This window comes from Malaclemys terrapin, chromosome 11 (genome assembly GCF_027887155.1).
Source record: "Malaclemys terrapin pileata isolate rMalTer1 chromosome 11, rMalTer1.hap1, whole genome shotgun sequence".
In the NCBI taxonomy this organism is placed as follows: domain Eukaryota; kingdom Metazoa; phylum Chordata; order Testudines; family Emydidae; genus Malaclemys; species Malaclemys terrapin.
Genome location: NC_071515.1, coordinates 62,453,460 through 62,478,434, shown reverse-complemented (window position 1 = coordinate 62,478,434; position 24,975 = coordinate 62,453,460). Strand labels below are relative to the sequence as shown.

Below are 24,975 nucleotides of genomic sequence, written 5' to 3'. Positions count from 1 at the left end.
TAACTCTGGTGATAGTGGGCCAAATTCTCTGCTGGAACAACTCCAAAGATGTCATTGGAGTAAAGCCAGCAAGGTATTTGGTCCAATGTTGTCTCTATATCAGCTGCAACTAAGCCTGCAAAACTGAGGCAACTGATCTGAAGTGTTAGTATACATCCTGGCTGGCTTTCAGTTACCAACATGGAGCTGGAATAATATGTAGCCCCAGCTCAAACACTTTCCCATCAACATGTGCTTTTCCTCTTCTCTCTTATCATTCCTACTGGATGATGCATTGCAGCTCTTCACAGACCCTTTTTTAGCCCTTATGTCCATAAAGACTCAATTGTGCAAGAAGCTGAATTATCATTTGCAAGGTGTTCAGCATCTTCAGCTTCCAATGAAGGCAATGGAAATTGAGAATGCTCAAAATCTCAAAGAATTGGGCCCTAAATTTGCATCGGCTGCCCCATTGCTGGGCACTGTGTCCATCTGAACTATTGCCATTGCCTAGGTGCTGCTAATAGGATGAATCATTGTACCCAGCAAAAGACCAGTGAATTCAAGGCGCATATGTGTGGCATCAAATGTGAAGGTGCTTATAGATGGGTATTGTATATCGGCAGGTGTAACACACACAGTGAAACTAAAAATGAATTATGTGAGAGGCAGCCAGCCAGTTTAAAAGACAATGAATCAGTCCTGCGGTTATTATTTAATATTAATATTACAATAGTGCCTAGAAGCTTCAGAAAAGATAGTAAGGTATGTAGTCCCTGCCTTAAAGAACTTATATCAGGCTTTTGTAAATTGGTTATAGAAGCTGCATGTGATTTTGCCAAATATTTTTTTTAAATAGACATGAAAACATGATGCAGCTGTTAATTAATATTCACTCTTGGCTACTAGTTCTGTAATACTGCACATTGTCTCTATGCAGAGATGATCTATTGCTAGCTATGCTCTCTTAGTATGGCTCTTGCAACTGTGAAGACTGTGGAGTCAATCTTTTAAGCCCAGCTACTCTACTAAAGACTAAATTACTGTGTAATGTTACACATTATGGCAGTGTGTGTGCAGAAGATGAAATGTTTGCCTGACTCTGAGTTTCCCTGCTTTTTTCTAGTTGTGTCACTTAACCTTTATGTCCTTAACATGTTTTTGTCTATTTAATTATACAAATACACCGCTTGGTTATGTCTGTGATTTATATTACATTATTGGATTTAGTTACCAATGATGGTTTGAAAACCAACCTACGCAGAATCACAGCTGTTCAGAATTTTTGCACCTGCACAGGGAAGTGTGATTAGGGAATAATGTCATTTTAATGTGCATAGGAAATGTGTGGGCTTACTGTTCACTGTATACGTTCCAGAGTCTAGCTCCAACTGTCAGCGTCTGGATCGGCAGTGCTTCCAATCATCACCACCACTCACTGAAAAATCAGTCATGAATCAACATGGACCCACTCAAGTAATTTTAGAATTAATATTGAAAACATAGAGCTGAAGAGTGTATTTTTAAAAAATACACCTTCCTTGATATAAAACAGAGCACCTAACTCATATTATAAAATGGAGTCAGTATAATCTATGGTGCTGACAAAATGTTGTTACAGCATCCTTTAGAAAGTGGAGGAGGGAATGGTATTAATATCTGGGGAATACAAGTTAGAGATTAGCCATGTTGGAAATTATATAGGCTGTATGTACTTGATTTTTTTATTGGCTCTGTGTTTCTAAATTCCTCATGAAAATGGAGATGAAGTAGGGCCATCAGGGATCATAAATTATATAGACTTTTCAGCTATTTACTAACCACTGATAAAAGCAGAGAAACATTTCTATAACTTAATAAATTTTGAAAAAATCTGTACCGTATTTGCTCATGCCAGATTTGTGCTCTGTATTGTTCTATCTATGGCTAGACTGCCTTGCAATCAGCTGTGAGGCATATGAACATCTGATCATTGTGCCTAACCTTACTGCAGCTGAAAGGGGTAACAAGGGGTTCCTTTCAGAGTCTGGAAATTGAATAAGAGCTTCATCAGAATTTTTGTAAGATGCTTTTTCACTGAAGATTATCAAAGCTATATATATATTATTTCTTTGCTCTCTTTTTTTAATATATATATATTAAAGAGAGCAAAGAAATAACAATAAAACAAACACAGCAGACCCTGATCCAAACCCTGGTGAACTCAAACGAAAGACTTCAGTGGGCTTTGTATCAGTCCCCAGTAAATTCCTAGACAAGTCTACAAGATTTCTAATGCTTCACTTTTTTAAAAATAGAGTCTTAGGATACATAAAATATTGAATGTGTGTTTGGATTTTGTAGCTGTCTGTACAGGGGTGTGTGTGTGTATATATATATATATATATATATATATATATATATATGAGTGTAATTACATGATGGCTTTACAGGTTTTTATTGACATGAGTAGGAGGTAATAGATTAATGCATGAGTGATAAAACAGGTGATCCAAAGAAGTGCCAATAAAACCTGCGTATACCATTGTGCACCATCAGGCATTTTTATGCCACATATTTTACAGAAAAGATAGAAATTGTGAATAAGTTTTTTAAAAATTTTATATTGCTTAAGCTTGAGTCCAACTGTCCAGGCTTAAGAGAGAGGAAAAAGTTATATCTAAATTGTTAAATCGCTAATGGTTTATAATATATCTTCTGTGAATCAAAGCTTGGTGATTGTAAAGCTCAATATGTTGCACCTCACTAGTGTTAATAATAGGTGCTCAATATAGATATAAAACTCCCCAATTGAATAAGATGGGTCTCTAGTCCAACTATGCTGGGAAATAGCCTGTTTTTAAGCTAACTATGACATTTGTCAAGAAACGAAAAAGAGGGTATAATGAAGAGTGTGTAGGTAGAACTTCTGATTTTTTATTTGTGGGCTCCGGTTCTTCAATCCTTGCATATAAATTGTTCTGCATTACCAAGGCATACCACCATGAGAAGTCCATTAACATCAACTGGTCTCAGGTTTCAGAGTGGTAGGTGTGTTAGTCTGTATCAGCAAAAACAACAAGGAGTCCTTGTGGCACCTTAGAGACCAACAAATTTATTTGGGCATAAGCTTTCATTGGCTAGAACCCACTTCATCAGATGCATGGAGTGGAAAATACGAGCAGGTATAAATACATGAAAAGATGAGAGTTGCCTTACCAAGTGTGAGGTCAGTCTAACGAGACAATTCAATTGACAGCAGGATACCAAGGGAGGAAAAATAACTTTTGAAGTGGCAATGAGAGTGGCCCATTTCAGACAGTTGACAAGAAGGTGTGAGTAACAGTAGGGGGAAATTAGTATTGGGCTTAGGTTTTGTAATGACCCAACCACTCCCAGTCTTTATTCAGGCCTAATCTGATGGTGTCCAGTTTGCAAATTAATTCCAGTTCTGCAGTTTCACGTTGGAGTCTGTTTTTGAAAGTTTTTTTGTTGAAGAATTGCCACTTTTTGGTCTGTTATTGAGTGACCAGAGAGATTGAAGTGTTCTCCTACTGTTTTTTGAATGTTATGATTCCTGATGTCAGATTTGTATCCATTTATTTTTTTGCGTAGACACTGTCCGGTTTGGCCAATGTACATGGCAGAGGGGTATTGCTGGCACATGATGGCATTTATCTCATTGGTACATGTGCAAGTGAACGAGCCCCGGATGGTGTGACTGATGTGGTTAGGTCCTATGATGGTGTCCCTTGAATAGATGTGTGGACAGAGTTGGCACTGGGGTTTGTTGCAGGGTTTGGTTTCTGGGCTGGTGTTTTTGTTGTGTGGTGTGTAGTTGCTGGTGAGTGTTTGCTTCAGGTTGGGGGGCTGTCTGTAAGCAAGGACTGGCCTGTTCCCAAGGTCTGTGAGAGTGAGGGATCTTTTTGCTGTTCTTCTTTTTGCGGATACAGACTAACACGGCTGTTACTCTGAAACTTGCCTTCAGGATAGGTTGTAGATCCTTGATGATGCGTTGGAGAGGTTTTAGTTGGGGGCTGTAGGTGACAGCTAGTGGCATTCTGTTACTTTCTTTGTTGGGCCTGTCTTGTAGTAGGTGACTTCTGGGTACCCTTCTGACTGTGTCAATCTGTTTCTTCACTTCACCAGGTGGGTATTGTAGTTTTAAGAATGCTTGATAGAGATCTCAGTGCTACTGTTTGCAGTTGTGGGTCATTAGATCTTAAGTCAAAGCCCCATTCATGGCAATTAAGAACTAGGCAAGAACTGCGGAGTCCTAGATATCTCTTTTTAGCTATTCTGTTTTGTAGAAAATCTTCATAAATTTGATACTTTTCCAGGTGATCATTCAGCCAGTGTATTAGCTCATTATAAGGTGTTACTCTTCTATACTCAGAGATGTGTCCTTAATCGTGGGTGGGTGTGGATTTTGCCATCTGTGTATCACTTGTTTCTCACATACACAGCATAGCTAAAGTAACCCATATTTTCTGTGGATGTGACAGATATTGTAAATGTTATGATTGAATTTAAATGATTCCTTTCATACAATAATATACAAACATAACAGTGCTCATTCGTTAAGACTGAAATATGTATGATAGACCCAACTTGCAGGTCAAATATTAGACAAATTGCAGGGTAATTGGAAAATTTATAATCTAGAGTTGGGCATTTTTTAATCTTCTCCGAAACAGAATATGATCCAAAAATCCATAATGTGTCCTGGCCTCTCTGATGTTTTGGGATATTTATTATTTGTGATTTGATTCATCACTTCATTTAAACCAGTTTTCAGTTCCCTGAACATTAAACTGAAAATATAATTAGATCATTTTTACCATCTTGTCTCCAATTATGTGCTGTCACAAACCTCTGCTCCTTTACCTCATATAAAGTCCTAATAGACTGTCAGAATGCTTTTCTTCCTGGCACAATAAGCAGGAAGCCAATGGAAAGAAAAATCAGAGAAGCACAGAGCTATTTCTTTGCATATAGATTGTAGCAGAGCAGGGTCATTGGGGAAAAGGTTGTCTCAAGATCAACCAGCAGTGGGCCCCATGGATACTGGATTCTCATTGGTGACTGCCAATAGTAGACCACTCCTTTGTGCAGCACAAAAAAGGCAGAACAAAATCCAAAGGTTGGAAGTTGAAGCAGCACACGAGCTGATTTTCAGTGGCACTCACACTGCCCGGGTCCTGGCCACCGATCCGCTCTGCATTTTAATTTAATTTTAAATGAAGCTTCTTAAACATTTTAAAAACCTTATTTACTTTACATATAACAATAGTTTAGTTATATATTCTAGACTTATAGAAAGAGACCTTCTAAAAACATTAAAATGTATTACTGGCACGCAAAACCTTAAATTAGAGTGAATAAATGAAGACTCAGCCCGCCACTTCTGAAAGACTCGGCACGCCACTTCTGCTCACCCCTGAGCTAGATAAAGTCAGACTAGAAATAAGATGCAGATTTTTAACAGTGAAGGCAATTAATTATTGGAACAGCTTACCTAGGGATCCAGTGAATTCTCCATCTCTTGCTGTCTTTAAATCAAGACTGGACATATTTCTAAACAAAGTGCTATAGTTCAAACAGAAGTTATGGGCTTGATTCAGAAATTACTGGGAGAGGTTTTTTTGCCCTGTGTTACGTAGAAGATCAAAATAGATGAGCATTAGTGGTTCCTTCTGGCCATAAAAACCATGACCCTACTTGTTCTCTAAAGAAAATCCCTGGGGTTTTCCAGATTTGTTCCAATGCTTAACTACCCTGAGAATTAGGAAGTGTTTCCTAATGTCATAAGTCTCACTCACTGCAGTTTAAGCCCATTGCTTCTTGTCCTGTCCTCAGTGATTAAAGAAAACAATTTATCACTCTCCTTTTATAACAACTTTTCACATACTTGAAGACTATTATGTCCCCCCTCACTCTTCTTCAGACTAAACAAACCCAATTTTTTCACTCTCCTCACAGGTCATGTTTTCTAGACCTTTAATCATTTTTGTCGCTCTCCTCTGGACTTCTCCAATTTGTCCACATCCTTCCTGAAATGTGGTGCCCAGAACTGGACATAGTATGCCTGTTGGGGCCTTATCAGTGCTGAGTAGAGTGGAAGAATTACTTCTTGTGGCTTGTTTACAGCAATCCTGCTAAGATAGGACTTTATTAGGATTATTTACCCAAAAACACAACTGTAAAAACTTTATAACATGACAATGTCATAACAATGCCAGGGAGTCATAGATTTTTACAACCCCAATGGATGATTATGCTCATCTAAGCTTACATCCTATATTACACGGGCCATAGAACGTCACCAAATGATTCCTGTATCAAGCCTATAACTTCCAGTTGAGCTACAGAATATATTTTAGAAAGATGTCCAGTCTTACTTAAAGACTTGAAGTGACAGCAAAGGGGTTCCAATGGTTAATTAGCCTCACTTGACAAGAGATCTAGATCACTCTGTGGAACTGACTTGTCATTAGTTACCACTCCACCAATTTTTGTGTTCTCTGCAAATTTTACCAACTATGATTTTACATTTTCTTCCAGATCAGTGTTAGAGATATTAGATAACATGGAAAATGACTCCATTTGTTGATGGTTCCCCATTTACAATAACCTTTTTGAGATCTATCACTTAACCAGCTTTTAATCTATTTAATATGTGCTACATTGATTTTGTATAGAATTGAATGCTGGGTGGTACAAAGGCAAATACTTTACATAAGTCTAAGTATATTATGGCAACATATTTAGCTTTTCCTATCGCTATTTGAAAAAACATCATTCAGTTTGACCACAGTTGTGACAATCTGTCTCAAGAAAGAGGTTTTCATTTTGGGAAATAAGCTGGTTATCATGCTCACAAACGAACACATCTGAGCCTGCCAAAGTATATCATCCACTGTCTTATATACAGAGTGATCAGAATGCCAAGTAGTTGTATATATGCCTCCAAAATTATTTAGGAAATGAGATATTAAAGATCATTCAAATCGTGTTTTCTTTGTTTCACTGTCTCCTGAATATCTCTGTCTCCTACTTTTCCACTTTAAATATCCTCCTTTACATCCTGTGATCTCAAGTGCAGTTTCCGTGTGGGAGCTGCGAACACCTTCTCTTGGCCTAACACTAATAGCTTTTTTTTAGCTTAGATCATGCTGTATGGGAAACATTTTTGTTTTATGGAACTTGAGGGAATTTTCTGCCTGATCTTTCATAGCATCTCAGTCTGAGTCACTAAGTGTACATCTATACAAAACAAAAACCTCACAGCAGCAAGTCTGAGAGCCCAGATCAACTGATTTGGGTTCATGGGGCTTGAGCTGCAGGGCTAAAAATAGCAATATAGGTGTTCCTGCTTGGGCTGGAGCCCAACTGCACCGGTGGTGGTGAGAGTAAGGCTCTTGGTGCTGTGGGATTTCACAGGGAGCTCTGGGATATAAACAATATAAGGATATAAGCAATCCTACACAGCCAGAGGATGGAGTATATGACTTCTGGGTCTTTTCTCTCTCTTACACTACAGTCCTTCAAAGGTTTATAACTGGGGATTTGTACGTTCTAAGTGAGGGTCTATTCACCTTCCTTTCCCTTTTTCCCCACATGAAGAAAATGCAAGGAATTGCAACTACCCTTCTTTATCAGTGCTTTCAGTCTTCTTGTTTCTTTGGATTACCAATCTTTTTCCAGGTAACCTAGTTATTTCAGTCCTCTTTTTTTTTTCTGCCTTGGACTTCCTGATCATTTGCTTTCTTGATGACTTTTTCAGCAGCTCTAATTTTCCTTGTATATTTTATATGCAGCTCAGCAGGTCATGCTAAGCAAATCAAGAACTAATGAATCATATACTCAGAATAATTCTACAACACTCTTCCCAGCTGTCTAGCCTTTCCCAGTGCTTGTATCTCTTCAAGATCTATCACTTCAATTAAAGCCTATAAGGCTAGAGTCTAATTAACAGGCTATTTTATTTGACTGACAAACTGGAAAAATGATAAAATGACTAAACAGCAAAAATGTACCAATCACAGACCTATCAGCTATGCATTTTTCCCAGTGGGGTGCTGGACAGACTAAAACTGAGTGACTGATATGGCTTAGAAGCTCATAGATTTAATCTTTTTGGAAAGACGCAGTTTCTGAGGATACCCATATTTGCAAGGTCCCCTGGTAGAATTAGAAAATAACTTTGTAATGTTTTCATTATAATTTACCAGGCACCCATCCACCCTTTCCCATGATGATGAAAACACAAAATAAACATAGAAAAAAACCTTAGTGATATTTTATTAGAGTAGAATTTTGCGAGGTTGATTGCACACTTCAATTTATCAGACCATCTTTATCACAGCATCTTTAGAAAAAGTAGGACCCAACAGGTGAGTTATACTTCATTAAGCAGCAGCTACATGTGAATGATTGTGAGAATCAGCAAAGACGTGCAATATCCATTTCTAGTCACCTGTATACCTAACCATTGTTACAAAGGGTTTTTCTTGTCTTCAGAGAGAAAATGAACACTGTAGTAGAAAGTGTGAAATCTTCTGAACTAAACTCTGTAGGCCAAATTCTAACATCAGTTATAACACTACAACCCCATTGAAATCAACAGGATTGCATAGGTCTAACACAAAGCAGAGTTTGGCTCACTAAACTGAAGAAAAATGACAGCCTGCTATTGTTTTTGTTTTAAGCTCTGCTATGGAATGCTTTAAAATTTCAGTAGGCATTGCTTTTCGTCTGTCTATGTTTCTGGATTCTTTGATTACACAGTTCTTCTATGTTTCGATGTTTTAGTACATTTATTGAATTTCTTCTACATCATGGCTGGAATCTGAAGACAGATAAATTCATATTAGAAATCAGGCAAAAAAAAATTAACAGTGAGAGCGACTAACTTCTGGAACAAACTATCCAGGTAAGTGGTAGATTCTCCATTTCTTGATGTCTTCAGATAAAGACTAGAGGCCTTTCTAGAAGGCTCAATACAGGAGTAACTGGATGACATTTAATGGCCTGGAATATATAGGCGGTCAGACTAGACAATTTAATGGTCCCTTTTGGCCTCATAATCGATGAATCTATAAATATGTGCAGGGCTCTTTTCCCTCTGTATTTTTTTCTTATGCTTTTTAATCCTTTGTGACTTTAATTTGTCTCTCACTAAAAAAAAAAAAAAAAAAAAAGTCAGCCAATTTGGACAGTTTAGACTGGATCTGCCAAGCCCTGACCACTTTTTGATCCAAAGCCTGTTGAAGTCAATGGGCTGATTTCAGTGAACTTTGGCTCAGCCTCCGGTTCAAGGCTCAAAAACAATATTTAGAGCACACACAACTGTTTGCTAGCTGCTGCCAAGAAATGCCAGTGAGTGAAGAAGAATCTTCAAAGAGGTTAATACACACACACACAATGTGTATTTAATTAAATCACTTACAAGAGTAGGTGAAGCTACAAATGAAGGCATGCCAATAAAGGGTCGAATCTTTCTCACTTTACTCAGGCAAATAGCATCAATTACTTCAGAATATATGAATGAGTAAGGTGGTCAGAATTAGTGCAAAAATAGTCAAAAGAAGTTCTGTGTAGGCAAGTGCCACCCTGGTGGGACACACCTGTGGCTAAGCATGTTTAAACATGAATAATGCGCTGCATAACTTGAGCACTCACATGAATTTCCAACATTCCTCAGAGGGCGGGGGCATCAACTAGCAGAAGGACGTATCTTACACAACTCAGGAGTCAAATTTCTCTATTGGCACACAGACACACAGAAAAACAATTGCTACTGCTTTCCAGGATGGCAAAAGAACAAGAGCCATTATGAGCGTATGAGGCAAGGGCTATTTACAATAGCAATAAATAACCTACAGGGCTCAAACAACACGCAAGTCTCCTTTTTTCCCTCAACGTGGAGGAAAAATAATTTCATACATAATCTTTCAAGATTAAATACAACTGGAAATTAGAAATGTTCCTCCCAAGAAAACCCGACACCCTAGGAGTTGTCTTTGTGATTTACAGCTGCAATTGCCCCTCCTGCATGGTCCAGAGATAACCAGATCACCCATCCAACAATAAAAATGCTCAAGCTATGGTAATGTTCTTTTGCTTAATATTGATACCATCATGTAACATTAGATGGCTTGCTTTAGAAGGCATGACCAATAATCCCATCCCATTAGTGTGGTTTTATCTAAAGCGTGGGAGTTACCCGAAGGCAAATTAAAAATAAGTTTAAAAAATATAATTGCCATTTTGCATCCCTAGCTTGAAGACATGTTGATTTTTGTTTCATATTGAGGCTTATTTATTTTATTTTATAAAGCACACTACACTCATACTGAAAAAGCCCAGCAGATGGGGATTTCTTAGAGATGTTAACTAAATACTGAAGGGAATCTTGGAGGATTCCATAAAACCAAGGCAAGGAAATTGGCAATAAATCCAAATTTATGCAGGAAGATTAATTTTAGTCACCTGTTTCTGAAGGTAACACCGCAAGACAAAACTTTTATAAGGCTTTTCAACTGAAGAGCTCAGTGTTTAGATCTAGAGTCCTATGCTGTGTTGGGCTAAGGAGCTTCTGGGGCCCTCAAAAGCCCACCAAGGAGAATAAATAAATGGGATCCAAAGAGGATAACTGAGATTTGTCTAAGGCCCACTGAAGCTGGGTTTAAATTTTCATCACTTTTTACAGGATGAGGCCTTTGCGAAAGGCAGGAAGAAAAGTAAAAATATACACACACAAAAAATGCTCTGGCAAAAGAACCCAATAATTTTCTCCCATTTTCAAATCATCATCTTTCCCTCTCCAGAATATTGTGTCTGAAAAATGTTTTATGTCGCTCTGTTGACACCAGGGCCGCCTCCAGGCACCAGCGCAGCAAGCAGGTGCTTTGGGCAGCCAACGGTAAGGGGCGGCACGTCCGGGTCTTCGGCGGCAATTCAGCGGTGGGTCCCTCAGTCCCTCTCGGAGGGAAGAACCTGCCGCCGATCATGGCTTTTATTCCCTCCCCCCCGCCCCCGCCACTTGGGGCGGCAAAAACACTGGAGCCCTGGTTGACACTAAGCCAAATTCAATCCTGGTTTAAGCTGGTGTTGATTTTTATGAATAAGTACTGCAGCCCTTCATGGTCTTCAGATGCAAAAAGGGAACACTGCCAGTGTAGACTTTACAGCTTCCTTTTTGCTCTGGTAGCCTGTCACATAAGCTGTAGTTTGTGTATTTAAAGAACACTGGTCAATACTTGTTTAAATGCCTGAGTTAGGGGCCTAACTTTAGGCACCCATTTTTGAAAGAAATGTGCACTATAACTAGTCCATAGGATGAAATTCTTGCCCATGTGCTGTGTCAAACCATAATTGCTTTGCTAATCTTTACTGAATCTTCTGCAAGTGTCACATGCATTGACAATGGGAATTCCACATTGTCAGCCCATGCAGAAGACACAGTGGGAATCATCAATTTCATCATCAACTGCAGATTGGAGAAAGGAATTGTGTTCATATTATTCATGCCAGAACCATTACATATGCACACTTCAAATCCTTACAACTAGCTACTGCAAATATGCAGGTGTTAATTTTTTGTTAAAATTACATGTAGATGATGAAAAACGCTTAATCAACACATCAGCAGTAGATGCTGCTAAAAAACAGTTTGCACGTGTGTTTGCATGGGGTACAGTAGTTAGATAGTTATCCACCTATCATTTGGCTAACCCGGGCCCAATCTCATCAGGGGTTATGCAACCTCAACTCCTAATGATGTTAATGAGAGTTGAGGGTGCTCAGCACATGAAAGATCAGATCCCAGTTTTGTTATGGTGAAAAACAAGTATAACACAACCCTCAAATACTAGAAACTCATCCTAGTGTGAATAATGAGTTGAGATGGGAAACAAAAGATTTGCAAATTCAATGCTGGTTGCAATTACAGATCATCTCACATGATCCTTCAAAGAGAAACATATAGAGCCCTTAGCATCTTAAATGAAATGATGATGTGGAACCATTTTCATGGCGGGAGGTTGGTTAAGGCTGCAAGTTTGTGACCATAAACTGAATGAAAATAAAATGAAAATTTATTGGCATCTTAGAATTTTTGTCCTTGTCACTGCTATAATATCATGGCTTCATCGCAAAGGCTCTGCAGTCTTCTGTCGGAGGGAAAAACAGGTAGGTTTACTTACATGTATTCCCTGTGTGCAGAATGTACAGCGGCTGCATTGTTGTAACGCCACAGAACTATCACCGACGACAAAACGTCCAGGACAGCATCAAACTGAAAAGGATACAGAGTCAATTGCTTTTGTGGGTTATTAAGGTGTACAATAGTTAAAACAATGCATCTGTAATCATGCTGCAGGGCACAGAGCAGCTCCAAATAAATCATTTTAATAAAAGCAGGATTTACATTCATTTAAATGATCTTTACTTTTTTTACTGTGTATCATTACACAACAGTGTATATCAGACTTCAGCCAGTCAATCACAGAAAGAGCTTTGTCTATAATCCACCAGCATGCAGAGTTACTTGGCTAAAAAAATAATTCTTGCAATAATGTGGTCACCACAATTTTTACAATACTAATATATTTCTTGTATGATGTCTAAAAGAAAAAGGGCACCTGTCTTTTAGTGACTTGTCCTACAAATTCACAATTTTTGTTTAACAGAACTTTGCAAAGGAATTTCATCTAATTTCACTTTACGCCACATCTTTGGCAAAATCTTCACATTCACAACACTTAAAAACATGAATTTTTTTACAGGTTTTTGATACAGTGCCATCTCAGCTCAATACTGGCCCATTAAGCATTTCCTCACTTTCTGATGTAGAAACTCCTGGACACTGACAATGTATACACTGCATTTTAGTGGTGAGTTAATTGATCTTTCTACTCTATGCCCAGAATAATTCACACACCCAACTCAAATTTTTCACAGAAACAGTCCCACTTTCAAGTTCACAACAAAATACCAAATGTTTGACTTTCAAGTTGTTTTTTGTTTAATTAGGAATGTTTTCTCTACAGTTAATCTCAGCTAAGAATATATTAGTGTTCAACTGCAAATTGAAAAATAGTAGCGATTTTTAGAGACCAAAGATGACATCCTGGCCCCAGTGAAGTCAATGGGAGTTTTGACATTGACTTTGATTGGGACCAGATTTCACAAGTGAAGTTGGGACCTCAGATCTATGCCTGCATGGGGGATGAATATGCTGCTGGACCTTGCAATGGAGAATTGGTTCTGGTTTGTAATACCTCTCCCTCTTAGCTTTTTCTATAGCGTCCATTAGCATAAGATTTTAGCATTGATATGAATGCCTTTGTCTGCTAGGAATTTAAAGCAGACCACCCTAACACCTTTACCTATTACTTCTGTGATCAAGTTTAAACAATGATCTTTCTGGTTAGTCACTGATTTTCTTTTACTACACCTGGATGCACTCCTTAGCTAAGAAAAATCATGGTGAGAGTTCAGAAACAGCATGCAACATAACATCTCACTGTGAAACATATTTAAATTGTAAGATTACTTACAGCAAATCCAAATGATGATGCACTGTACCTCATTATGGAGACAGCTAAAAGAAAGAAAATATTATTTAGCATAATTTAAAACATCTCTTAGATATTTTCTTTCATCTAAGAGGAGAGTTGCACTTTGAAAAGAAGAACGAAAAAACAAGTTAGAAAACAAGTTAGAGAATTAATTAGCTGCAAAACCTGCTTGAAGGAATGGGCTGTGCTTCTTTCAATTCGCATAAGAAGACATAGGGGAGGCCTACAAGGAAGGCACAACATGCTATAGGGATTGGTGTGGTGAGCCAGCAAGTGGCCCTCTTTCTTCCAAGATGGTACTGGGCCAATGCCCAAGCATGACATTCAGGGGCACTATGCTGCTGGAAGTGCTGCCTTTCATATGAGGTTCTAACCAAAGCTGTGCAGGAACCAGAATTTCTGTCCCATAGAAACTTTTGCATTTGAATTTTTTTTTAGTTCCAAATCAGAATGAAAAGCCCCAAATGCAGAAATTTTGGCAAAATATCCAGTTTGCAAGGACCAAAATAGAATTTTTCCAAAATTTCTGGGCTAGCTTCCTAGCTGGCTCCCTGGCTGCCGGACCAGCTTGTTGGCAGAAAAACCATGGAGCCAGGCAATCTAGCAGGCCATCCAGGGAGTCAGAGAGCTGGCCAAGTGGGAAACTAGTTGTCCTGCTCCCTGGGTGGTCTAAGGAGTCCAGGAGTCCCCAGCCACCCAGCTCCTGGATAGGTAGGGACCTCAGAAAGCTGGACAACCCATCCACCACTACCTGGTTGGTGGGGAGACTAGTAGAAAACCAGGCAGGTAAGTTTCCATCAAAAGTTGATGGGTCCCTGTGAAAAGTGTTGGCGTTGGAGCCAGAAGCTCCTGTGTTCTAACCCCAGTTTGGACTGTGACTTCCCCTCAGCCTGGAGCAGATCAATTGACTTCTCTGCCTCAGCTTTCATATCTGTAACATAGTGTTTTTATTTAGGATTTTATTGCAAGTCTCACCATATCTGGCATTTGTCTGGCATGTTGTTTGTAAGCTGGGAGGTGGCAAAACTGGAATACTTATTGATCTCCCAGAAGGGTCTCAGGAAAGTTAGTTTGTGAAATATTTTGAAGATTTTAAGTTATAACTATTAACAGTGTTAGGAATGTTAATATAATTTAAATGATAATACATGGAAATACTGTGCATCATAGTTTTAGCAAAGTAGAGGCATTAGATGGTTGGTTTTAGCTGCATGTAAATTACGAAGGCAACGGTCACAAAAATGGACATCAACATAGAAAAGAAACTTTATTGATTTGGAATGTTAACATTTTTGCACCAAACCAGCCAAACATGATGTATGTTTTCTGACCACCATGAGTTTTAGCAAGGTTATGAAAAGCTCTACTGATACTTTGCACTGAAGTTCACCCCACTTGAAATGTGCCTTGACTTGAAAGTTCAGTTAACTGGTTGTGAGCTATGCTTGTGAATGTTCCGCAATCGTAGTCTGTAGTCATTTTCACAGCTTAGAAAAGGGCAAACCTCTCCCCCAAATGACTGGCTTGCTCATTCCTACACCAGGCCCTGGGTACAACATTATGGTGTATCTAAGGTAAGAAGGGAATTGTCCTGAGGCTTGCTGGAGGTAAGAGAAGAATAAATAGAGGGTTTAGTCTGCTATAGAGGGTGGGAAATTGATTGACGAAGAAGTGGACAGCTGTGGAAGAGTTCCTACTATAGCTCTGAGCTCATCAAACTCCAACCTGCAACAGGCCCTGCAAGCTAATTTGCAGCATCCAGCTGATGAACCAAATCCTACAGCATTTGTATAGTCCTTGTTTTCTTCTGCCGTGATCTCTTTTAAACAAGTGTTTGTAGCACGAAAAGGTGGCTAATTGCCCCTGTGCTATCTGGTCAACCGTCAGGAAAGAGTTCTAATTTGTCCAACAGTTCTGAATGGAGTGAAACAAGTTTAAAATGTGTTACCTATTTATAAACTGACTAAGCTAATTCCCTTTAGGGGAAAGGAAAACTTCTCAGGATTGTTTGGGGAATAAAATGACTCTGATAAGTTTACAGTTCTTCAATGACATTTTCACTCTGTAACTGGACACAAAAGCAATGCCCAGGAGCGCCGCCAGCTTTTTTGCCACCTAGGCGGCGGAAGGTCCCGCCACCAAAATGCTGCCCCCAACAGAGGCAGCCGAAGATCCCGACGCCGCGGTCGCCACCCCTCAAATGTCAGCACTCTAGGCGACTGCCTAGGTCGCCTAATAGGTTGCACCGGCCCTGGCAATACCTAATTGTCAGTATGTCATTGAAACAAGCACTCATTAGAGCAGCACCTGGAAGAGCATAGATACTTTTAACTATTCCTCCCACTAAATATGCACTGCAATTTGGTGTGTGTGTGGGGGGGGGTTATTTGTAAACACCAATCTGGATGACTTTTAAGATGAATAAATAGTCACTATTTCTATGCATCCGAAGAAGTGGGCTGTAGTCCACGAAAGCTTATGCTCTAATAAATTTGTTAGTCTCTAAGGTGCCACAAGTACTCCTGTTCTTTTTGCGGATACAGACTAACACGGCTGCTACTCTGAAACCTGTCACTATTTTTAGATCATGATTTCTCCCTCTACACACTCTGCTTCACTTCCCAGTTGAAAACACAGAGTCATAGAATCATAGAATATCAGGGTTGGAAGGGACCTCAGGAGGTCATCAAGTCCAACTCCCGGCTCAAAGCAGGACCAGTTCCCAACTAAATCATCCCAGCCAGAGCTTTGTCAAGCCGGGCCTTAAAAACCTCCAAAGAAGGAGACTCCACCACCTCCCTAGGTAACGCATTCCAGTGCTTCACCACCCTCCTAGTGAAAAAGTTTTTCCTAATATCCAACCTAAACCTCCCCAACTGCAACTTGAGACCATTACTCCTTGTTCTGTCATCAGGTACCACTGAGAACAGTCTAGATCCATCCTCTTTGGAACCCCCTTTCAGGTAGTTGAAAGCAGCTATCAAATCCCCCCTCATTCTTCTCTTCTGCAGACTAAACAATCCCAGTTCCCTCAGTCTCTCCTCATAAGTCATGTGCTCCAGACCCCTAATCATTTTTGTTGCCCTCTGCTGGACTCTTTCCAATATTTCCACATCCTTCTTGTAGTGTGGGGCCCAAAACTGGACACAGTCCTCCAGATGAGGCCTCACCAATGTCGAATAGAGGGGAATGATCATGTCCCTTGATCTGCTGGCTACTTATACAGCCCAAAATGCTGTTACCTTTCTTGGCAACAAGGGCACACTGTTGACTCATATCCAGCTTCTCTTCCACTGTAACCCCTAGGTCCTTTTCTGCAGAACTGCTTCCTAGCCATTCGGTCCCTAGTCTGTAACAGTGCATGGGATTCTTCCGTCCTAAGTGCAGGACTCTGCACTTGTCCTTGTTGAACCTCATCAGGTTTCTTTTGGCCCAATCCTCTAATTTGTCTAGGTCCCTCTGTATCCTATCCCTACCCTCCAGCATATCTACCACTCCTCCCAGTTTAGTGTCATCTGCAAACTTCCTGAGAGTGCAGTCCACACCATCCTCCAGATCATTAATGAAGATATTGAACAAAACCGGCCCCAGGACCGACCCCTGGGGCACTCCACTTGAAACCGGCTGCCAACTAGACATGGAGCCGTTGATCACTACCCATTGAGCCCGACAATCTAGCCAGCTTTCTATCCACCTTATAGTCCATTCAGCCAGCCCATACTTCTTTAACTTGCTGGCAAGAATACTGTGGGAGACTGTATCAAAAGCTTTGCTAAAGTCAAGGAATAACACATCCACTGCTTTCCCCTCATCCACAGAGTCAGTTATCTCCTCATAGAAGGCAATTAGGTTAGTCAGGCATGACTTGCCCTTGGTGAATCCATGCTGACTGTTCCTGATCACTTTCCTCTCCTCTAAGTGCTTCAGAATTGATTCCTTGAGGACCTGCTCCATGATTTTTCCAGGGACTGAGGTGAGGCTGACTGGCCTGTAGTTCCCCAGATCCTCCTCCTTCCCTTTTTTAAAGATGGATACTACATTAGCCTTTTTCCAGTCATCCGGAATCTCCCCCGATCGCCATGAGTTTTCAAAGATAACGGCCAATGGCTCTGCAATCACATCCACCAACTCCTTTAGCACCCTCGGATGCAGCGCATCCGACCCCATGGACTTGTGCTCATCCAGTTTTTCTAAATAGTCCCGAACCACTTCTTTCTCCACAGAGGGGTGGTCACCTTCTCCCCAGACTGTGCTACCCAGTGCAGCAGTCTGGGAGCTGAACTTGTTCGTGAAGACAGAGGCAAAAAAATCATTGAGTACATTAGCTTTTTCCATATCCTCTGTTACTCATTCAGTAAGGGGCCCACACTTTCCTTGACTTTCTTCTTGTTGCTAACATACCTGAAGAAACCCTTCCAAGTGTGATTTGGCCTTCCTGATTTCACTCCTGCATGCCTAAGCAATATTTTTATACTCCTCCCTGGTCATTTGTCCAATCTTCCACTTCTTGTAATCTTCTTTTTTGCGTTTAAGGTCAGCAAGGATTTCACTGTTAAGCCAACTGGTAGCCTGCCATATTTACTGTTCTTTCCACACATTGGGATGTTTTTTTCCTGCAGCCTCAATAAGGATTCTTTAAAATACAGCCAGCTCTCCTGGACTCTTTTCCCCCTCATGTTATTCTCCCAGGGGATCCTGCCCATCAGTTCCCTGAGGGAATCAAAGTCTGCTTTTCTGAAGTTCAGGGTCCATAATCTGCTGCTCCCCTTTCTTCCTTGTGTCAGGATCCTGAACTCGACCATCTCATGGTCACTGCCTCCCAGGTTCCCATCCACTTTTGCTTCCCCTACTAATAGAGAGAGAGAGTTTTGTAGATGGGTGTGTTTATATTATAAAGCCCCAATCCACATTCATTTCTTTTCTCTGTGCAATTTTTTTTAACACTGCTCCATGCCTACAAGGATCTTCCTATCCCAGCTGACCAAGCAGGCACCTTCTCATTCTAAATCAGATTTAAAACTAATTCATTCTATGATGCTCCCAAACATTTATTTTAGGAATCCTACCCCCTATTATCCCCACCTCTGGGATGCTTTGTGTGTCCCTTTTTGTAATCTAGACGCAAAGGAGATCTTCAGGACAAGAATTGTCTTTGTTTTTGTTTAGTGTACAGCAATGAGCACATTATCACTACCACAAAATTTATTAGTGTGTGCCTATGCTTTTTGTACCGATTTCAGTTTTCTCCAGTTGCACCAAGCTCTAGGCACATAGCAAAAGATATAGTATGGAATAAAATACCTAGCACTTAAGAAAAATTCTTAATAGAATAATTTGAATCTTATACAAATGTTAAAAGTAGACCTCCTGACAACCTTCCTTGATCCACAATTGCCTCTATTTCATTTATCCCCTGATGTCCTGCCGACCCATACAGGAAACGGGTAAGTCTTGTAGCGTGTTTTGAAGGAGATCAAATCCAGGCTCTCATGGCTCAAGAAGAGAATTATTTCCAGAGGCAAGAGGTCCTCACCAAGAACACCCCTCTGTCTGCATCTTCAGGTTAAAGCAGGGAGCTGTCAATTCAAGCACATCAAACGATCCTAACTACAGTGTGGTATTGTACACAGAGAGGTGTGGCAAGTGGCTGGAACCTGAAGAAAGAGAGCGAGTGTGTGTAGGTGTGCGCCTGCCCACCTGTGCATGCATGCTTACAGACACAACTCCATGAAACTTCAGCAACACGTCACTGTAGAAACACAAAACCATAAGCAAATGAAAACAAACATTAGTTCAGGGATGACAGTGTTAAACGCTCCCCTTGCTTTTCTGCTGGAGACAGAGATTGATATACTTCCAGATCTCGGCAGACCCTGAGGGGCTAAAATGCAGCAGCAGGGTGGAATGCCAGAATAATAAAAGTAGCAATCAACATTTTAAACAGCTGAAAAATATTTTTTATTTTCTTTAATTACTTATTGGTTTTCTAATAGCAATAAAGGCCCATTTGTCATTCTTTCCAAGCCAAACACTCAATTAGAGCTAAAGCACCCTCAGCTTTGCCTCAGGCCTATTAATACCTCTAGTTGATAAGTAATGTAACCAATAAAGCTCAGCTAATAAATCATCGTTGCTTAATTAAAATGCATGTCAGAGAGTTTAGTGGCTATGGCAGGAATGATAATTTTTACATTTCCATGCTGTAGATCCAACAGCAAAGGTAGCCTTAGGACTCCCATTCCATAAAATGGCACAGATCAGATGATGGGTCCTGTTCTGTGCAATGAGGAGGAAAATCATAAATAAACATCTAGTGCAGTGCTCGTCAGCTGTGTATTGCAATGGACTGCTGGCTGGGTCATCTCTGTCCCCTTGCCGCCAGAGCACAACTGCAGCTTTCATGCCACAGGAGCATGCTTACAGAATTGTAGGTGTGGATGTAAAGTCATCCAGCTTCCCTTACCCCCCGACTCTCCTCCTCCGCAACACATGTCTAACCACATGCCCAACTAGTCTAGGGCAGCCCATTAATGGGGAGCCACAACTCTATTGATTTTCACCAGGAGAAGAGCACTAAGAAAATAACAGGGCAGATGTGTTAAAAACCCTGCAGAATCATTCAGAGTGGCCACTATCTCAAGATGGGGGGAGCTTCCATTTGGCGTCTGTAAGAGAGTCCTTCACCAGCACCACATCTTAATGCGTTTGTCTGACGCTTGTTTACTGAATGTGCAAGCAGTCAGAAAGTAAAAATAGAGACAGTGCAGTAAGCCACAAATCTGTCATTGTCGCCACCAAAGAACCTGTACAGCACAATCTATTCATAGTTTGCCAAGTTATGGACTAGATTTTGCCCTTCCACCGTCCTCCCCCTCTACAGGGGTGCTGAGCAAAGAAGTCTGGCGTTTCCTACAAATTCTACCATGAGCAGAGCAAGGTTCTTTCCCCTTCCAACCCCATTTACCCTAGAAAAAAACAGTTCAGCTCCCCAGCCCCACAGATCACACAGGATCCACTGGAGACACAAGGCCATTCTCATAGAGGCCTTGTGCATCCATATTGATTCTGGTCCCCTTTAAGCCCACCTTTTCCCTGGCAACACAGCTCCTATTGAACTGCATAGCCAGAGACTCCAGTACCAGCAGCTGCCCCCTCCCCTCTTCTGTGAGGTTCCCTCATAAGGAGGAGCTTCACACAAAATCAGTCAGTTTAGGGCTGTTATTTTTAGCACAAATATCCCAGGAGGCTCGGAGTGGGGCAATCAAAGTTGGTTTGTACATTCATTTAGAAGAGAGTTCTTGTTCTTGACATATTTGTGGGAATCTATCTAGTATTTAATAGTAATTTCAAATCTCTTTTCCAGGGCAAACAAGAAAAGAGCCCAGTATATCCTCAAGAGCTTTGCAGACTCAAGTTGCTGATGAGGAATAAGTGAGCTTTAGTGGGTGCTATTAAGTTTCCCAGGACCATCTTTCATTCCCGGTCTTTTGCATTGTTAATAGAAATCTGAAAAAATTATTAAAAATATAAATTGTATGGGGCAAATCATCAGCTGATATAAATTGTCATAGCTCCACTAAAGTCAAAGGAACGATAACAATTGACAGTATAACATCAACCAAAAATCTGTCCCCTCTTCTTTACCCAAGCAGTGAACTTTCAGGAATTGGAGCAAAGCTTTTCCATGAGTGTAATCCAAATAATTCTTTTCAGTCTCCTCACATATTAACAAAAAGGCTAATTATCTTTCACTCTGGGATTTTAACTCCTAAATCCTTCATCTGTTTTCCTCTTGCACATTTTTATGACCCTATTTTTCTTGTTTCTTATAGTTGAACATAAATCTTCACCTAATCCAATTTGAGCAGTATTTTTGCAAGTTTTCAATTTGTTAAATTTGTAGTTGCTGCAGTGAATGACAGTGAAGTGATAGCCCTAGGGATGGGAGTCTAGTTGTCCACAGAATGGTTATCACACAGGTAGCAATAGTGCATTAACTCTCACCGCTATACCTTGGTGCTGACCTGGAGTGGCCACCTTAAAGATTGGCAGGATAGTTCAATCTGCATATGCCTAGTCAGGTTTTGGTCTCTCTCCTGAGTCTGCTACAAAGAGTGCCAATTGGGATGGAGATTTTTGTGATGTAGACGACTGAAATGAAGTCACCCTCCAAAACTCTTGCTATTCTTACTTGCTATTTATAGAGCACCCATTCAGTGGTGGGCACTTTAATCTACTTCCTCTTGATAAAGATAGATTTAGAATCTTTATGCTAAAAGGTGCAATGTTAAGCATATCTTCTGAATTTTGTTTTTGCATTAACTCTACTTTCGTTTTCATGACCGCAATGAAGACCAACAGCACTGATTAAGGGCAGGCATAGCTCTGACAGGTTCAATCTTCCATCACCTAGCTCTGCCACTAGATCTTAATCTTTACTAATCTAATCCTGCTCTTCTTTCAGACAGAGTGTGCAAGGCATCAGATAACATACTGGCTTTGTGATGTGGACTGTTTGACTGAAACCAACAAACTAATTTAATTTGCGATCTAAATATGGACCAATATTCAGAGGCAAAAGGCTAATGATTTAGCCCATTGTTCCATCTAATAACTGGAATGTTAATGTATCTAACCATGACAACTTCTTCTTCTTTAAACAGAGGAGATGTTATTGAAATTGTTACCAATCGGCTAATATAAGTGTCTGCACATCGCTAGGTAGCTGTCTCTCACAAGAGACGAACAACAAAGGTCATTGAAATGTTACTATTTATCATGGTAACTGAAAAAGATCAAGTATTTCCTCATCTTAACCATAGACTTTATTTTGCAAAAAAAATAAAGGCGGTCTTCTAAACATACAATCAATCCCATTATTATGACATGTTAATTTCTCAATTAATTAAATAACCTAAGCAAAATACGCAACAGATACTCTTCCCACCTAGAGGCAAGTTCCGCCCCAATCAGACCCCTACAATGACCCTAGCCTAATTAAATACAGATGCCTTCATAAAAATGTAATAATTAGAACTGATCAGATGGTAAAAAAAAAATCAACCCTGATTTGTGAATAAATATGGATTTAGGTGCTTAATTTCTGGCACTCAAGTTGAAAAATTTTGGCCTAGGTCTTCTGATTTCCATTCCTGTTCCTTAACCACAAGATCATCCTTTCTCTTTCTAAAGTGAATGTAGAGTTCTTTGTTAAAATGTAAGGGCTGTGAGTTAAAATAATATGATTTACTCAACAAATGTTGCTTATTTTATTTGAGAGCTACCTGCTTATGATGCACTTTTCTGTACCTGACTATTTAAAATGTTCAGGTCAAAGATTCCTTGACTCTCATTGTCTTTCAAGCTGCTATATTTCCATGAGAGGATTTTGTAAACTTGCACATTACTATATTTTGGTTTTGTGCTTAACAGTTTGAACAACATTTTCAATTTTCAGGTATTTCGAAGGCTCTAAGCTAGATTCATCCCTGGTGTAATTCACTAGGTACAATACAGCTGTACTATAAATGAATTTCACCCTTCATCTCAGCCTGCCCTTAGCTGGCAGACATATGCTGTTAAACATTTAAAAATGACCGTTTGATTTAATGGACATTCAAACTGTCAAGAGGTGGGGAAAACACAGCAATGGGATAAACCTTCAGCCCAGTCAAGCAAGAGACAAGCAAACATCACATACAGTACAAAGCAGCGAAGCATGCAGAACCAGTCATAACACCATCTAAAAATGCTGAGGCCTCAGGGCCAACTGTAACTAAAAGATGTCCATCCTTGCTTCTAGCAGGGCTCCTTTTAGAACCCTGTTGAGTTGGGAACAGCTCTTGCAAATACTAAAAATGGTGAATTAGTGAGTGGCTAAATATAATGGGACAAAGCCATCGTACAGACCTTTAACTCTCCTGATAACCAACCCCTAATCATTATTACAGGCAGGAATAATAAATCAATAGTAAGCTTTTTATTTTAAGATTTATATTAACAACCAATTGCTGAATTTTGTGCCTCTAAGGTTTATTCATTCTTTCTTTTCCTTTTCCTTCCATTCTACTTTTTCCTCTCTTTTCTATCTTGTTGTGATTCTTTCATTATTGTTTTCCCTTTCTCTTTCACTCCTTCAACTCTCATTCTGTCTTGGGTCTACTTCCTACCTCCTTCATACATGATCAGTCATTCCTTCCTCCCCCACCAATCTCTTTGCCTATACTTAAGAACATAAGAACGGCCATATTCGGTCAGACCGAAGGTCCATCTAGCCCAGTATCCTGTCTTCCGACAGTGGCCAAATGGCAGGTGCCCCAAAGGGAATGAACAGACAGGTTATCATCAAGTGATCCATCCCCTGTTTCCCATTCCCAGCTTCTGGCAAACAGAGGCTAAGGACACCATCCCTGCCCATCCTGGCTAATAGCCATTGATGGACTTGTCCTCCATGAATTTATCTAGTTCTTTTTTGAACCCTGTTATAGTCTTGGCCTTCACAACATCCTCTGGCAAGGAGTTACACGGGTTGACTGTGCACTGTGTGAAAAAACACTTCCTTTTGTTTCTTTTAAACCTCCTTCCTATTAATTTCGTGACGCCTAGTTCTTGTGTTACTTTTCTCCTCATCCTCTCTTTTACCTGGATCTCTCTCTCTCCTCTTTCTTTCTCACCCCAAAAGAGGATGGTGTATGTGCAAGATAAAGACCTGGTCTACACTGCTGCTTAAGTTGATGTAAGTTATGTCACTCCGGGGTGTGAAAAAATCATCGACCTAATGCAGTGTCTACAGAAGCTCTCCCGCTGACTTAGCTTCCGCCTCTTGGGGAGGTGGAGTACTGAAGTCGACAGGAGAGCGCTCTGCCATCGACTTATGTCTTATGGTGATCGCAGCGGTGCCAATTTAGCGTGCTAGTGTAGATCAGCCCAAAGATTGTATCTGGTGGTAGAGGTTGTCTTGGGAAAGGAGGCTTACTGTGAGCTGGTCAGGAATTTTTTGATGAATTGTATTTTTCACCGAAAAATGCTGATTTGTTGAAACCAAAACTGTTATCAAAACAGGGTCAGTTCCAATGATTCTCCAACTTGAACTCTGCCTGTAAATTTCAAAGAGGAAAGTTTGTTTTTCATGTCACACAGACTTTTCATTTTGAAATGTTAGAGAATTTAAGCTAAAAAAGGTTAAAGAAAAAAAAGTCTAAATTGAATATTATTATTGAAACAACATTTTGATTGAGATGAATTAAAAATAATGGGTTTTGGTTTGCAACATTTTTTGAGATTTTGACTTTTTAATCCAATTCAGGATGGAGGATTTATTTAATTTATTTATTTATTTGATATCTCAAATATTTTCAGATGGAAAAATGACCCTTTATCCAGATCTAGCATCCGGGAAAATGGGAGGCTGCCAAAGGAAGCAGAGCTGGGT

General features: G+C 40.0%; 1 protein-coding gene across 1 annotated transcript in view; it reads right to left on the bottom strand.

Moving 5' to 3' along the window:
• TMEM163 (transmembrane protein 163) overlaps positions 1–24,975 on the bottom strand; it is a 157,721-nt gene that overhangs the window by 57,450 nt on the left and 75,296 nt on the right. The window contains exons 3-4 of the mRNA XM_054044798.1: positions 13,524–13,567; positions 12,168–12,259 (exon numbers count right to left, since the gene is read on the bottom strand). Of these exons, the coding sequence (XP_053900773.1) occupies positions 12,168–12,259; positions 13,524–13,567 (136 nt within the window). The remainder of the gene's footprint in view (positions 1–12,167; positions 12,260–13,523; positions 13,568–24,975) is intronic.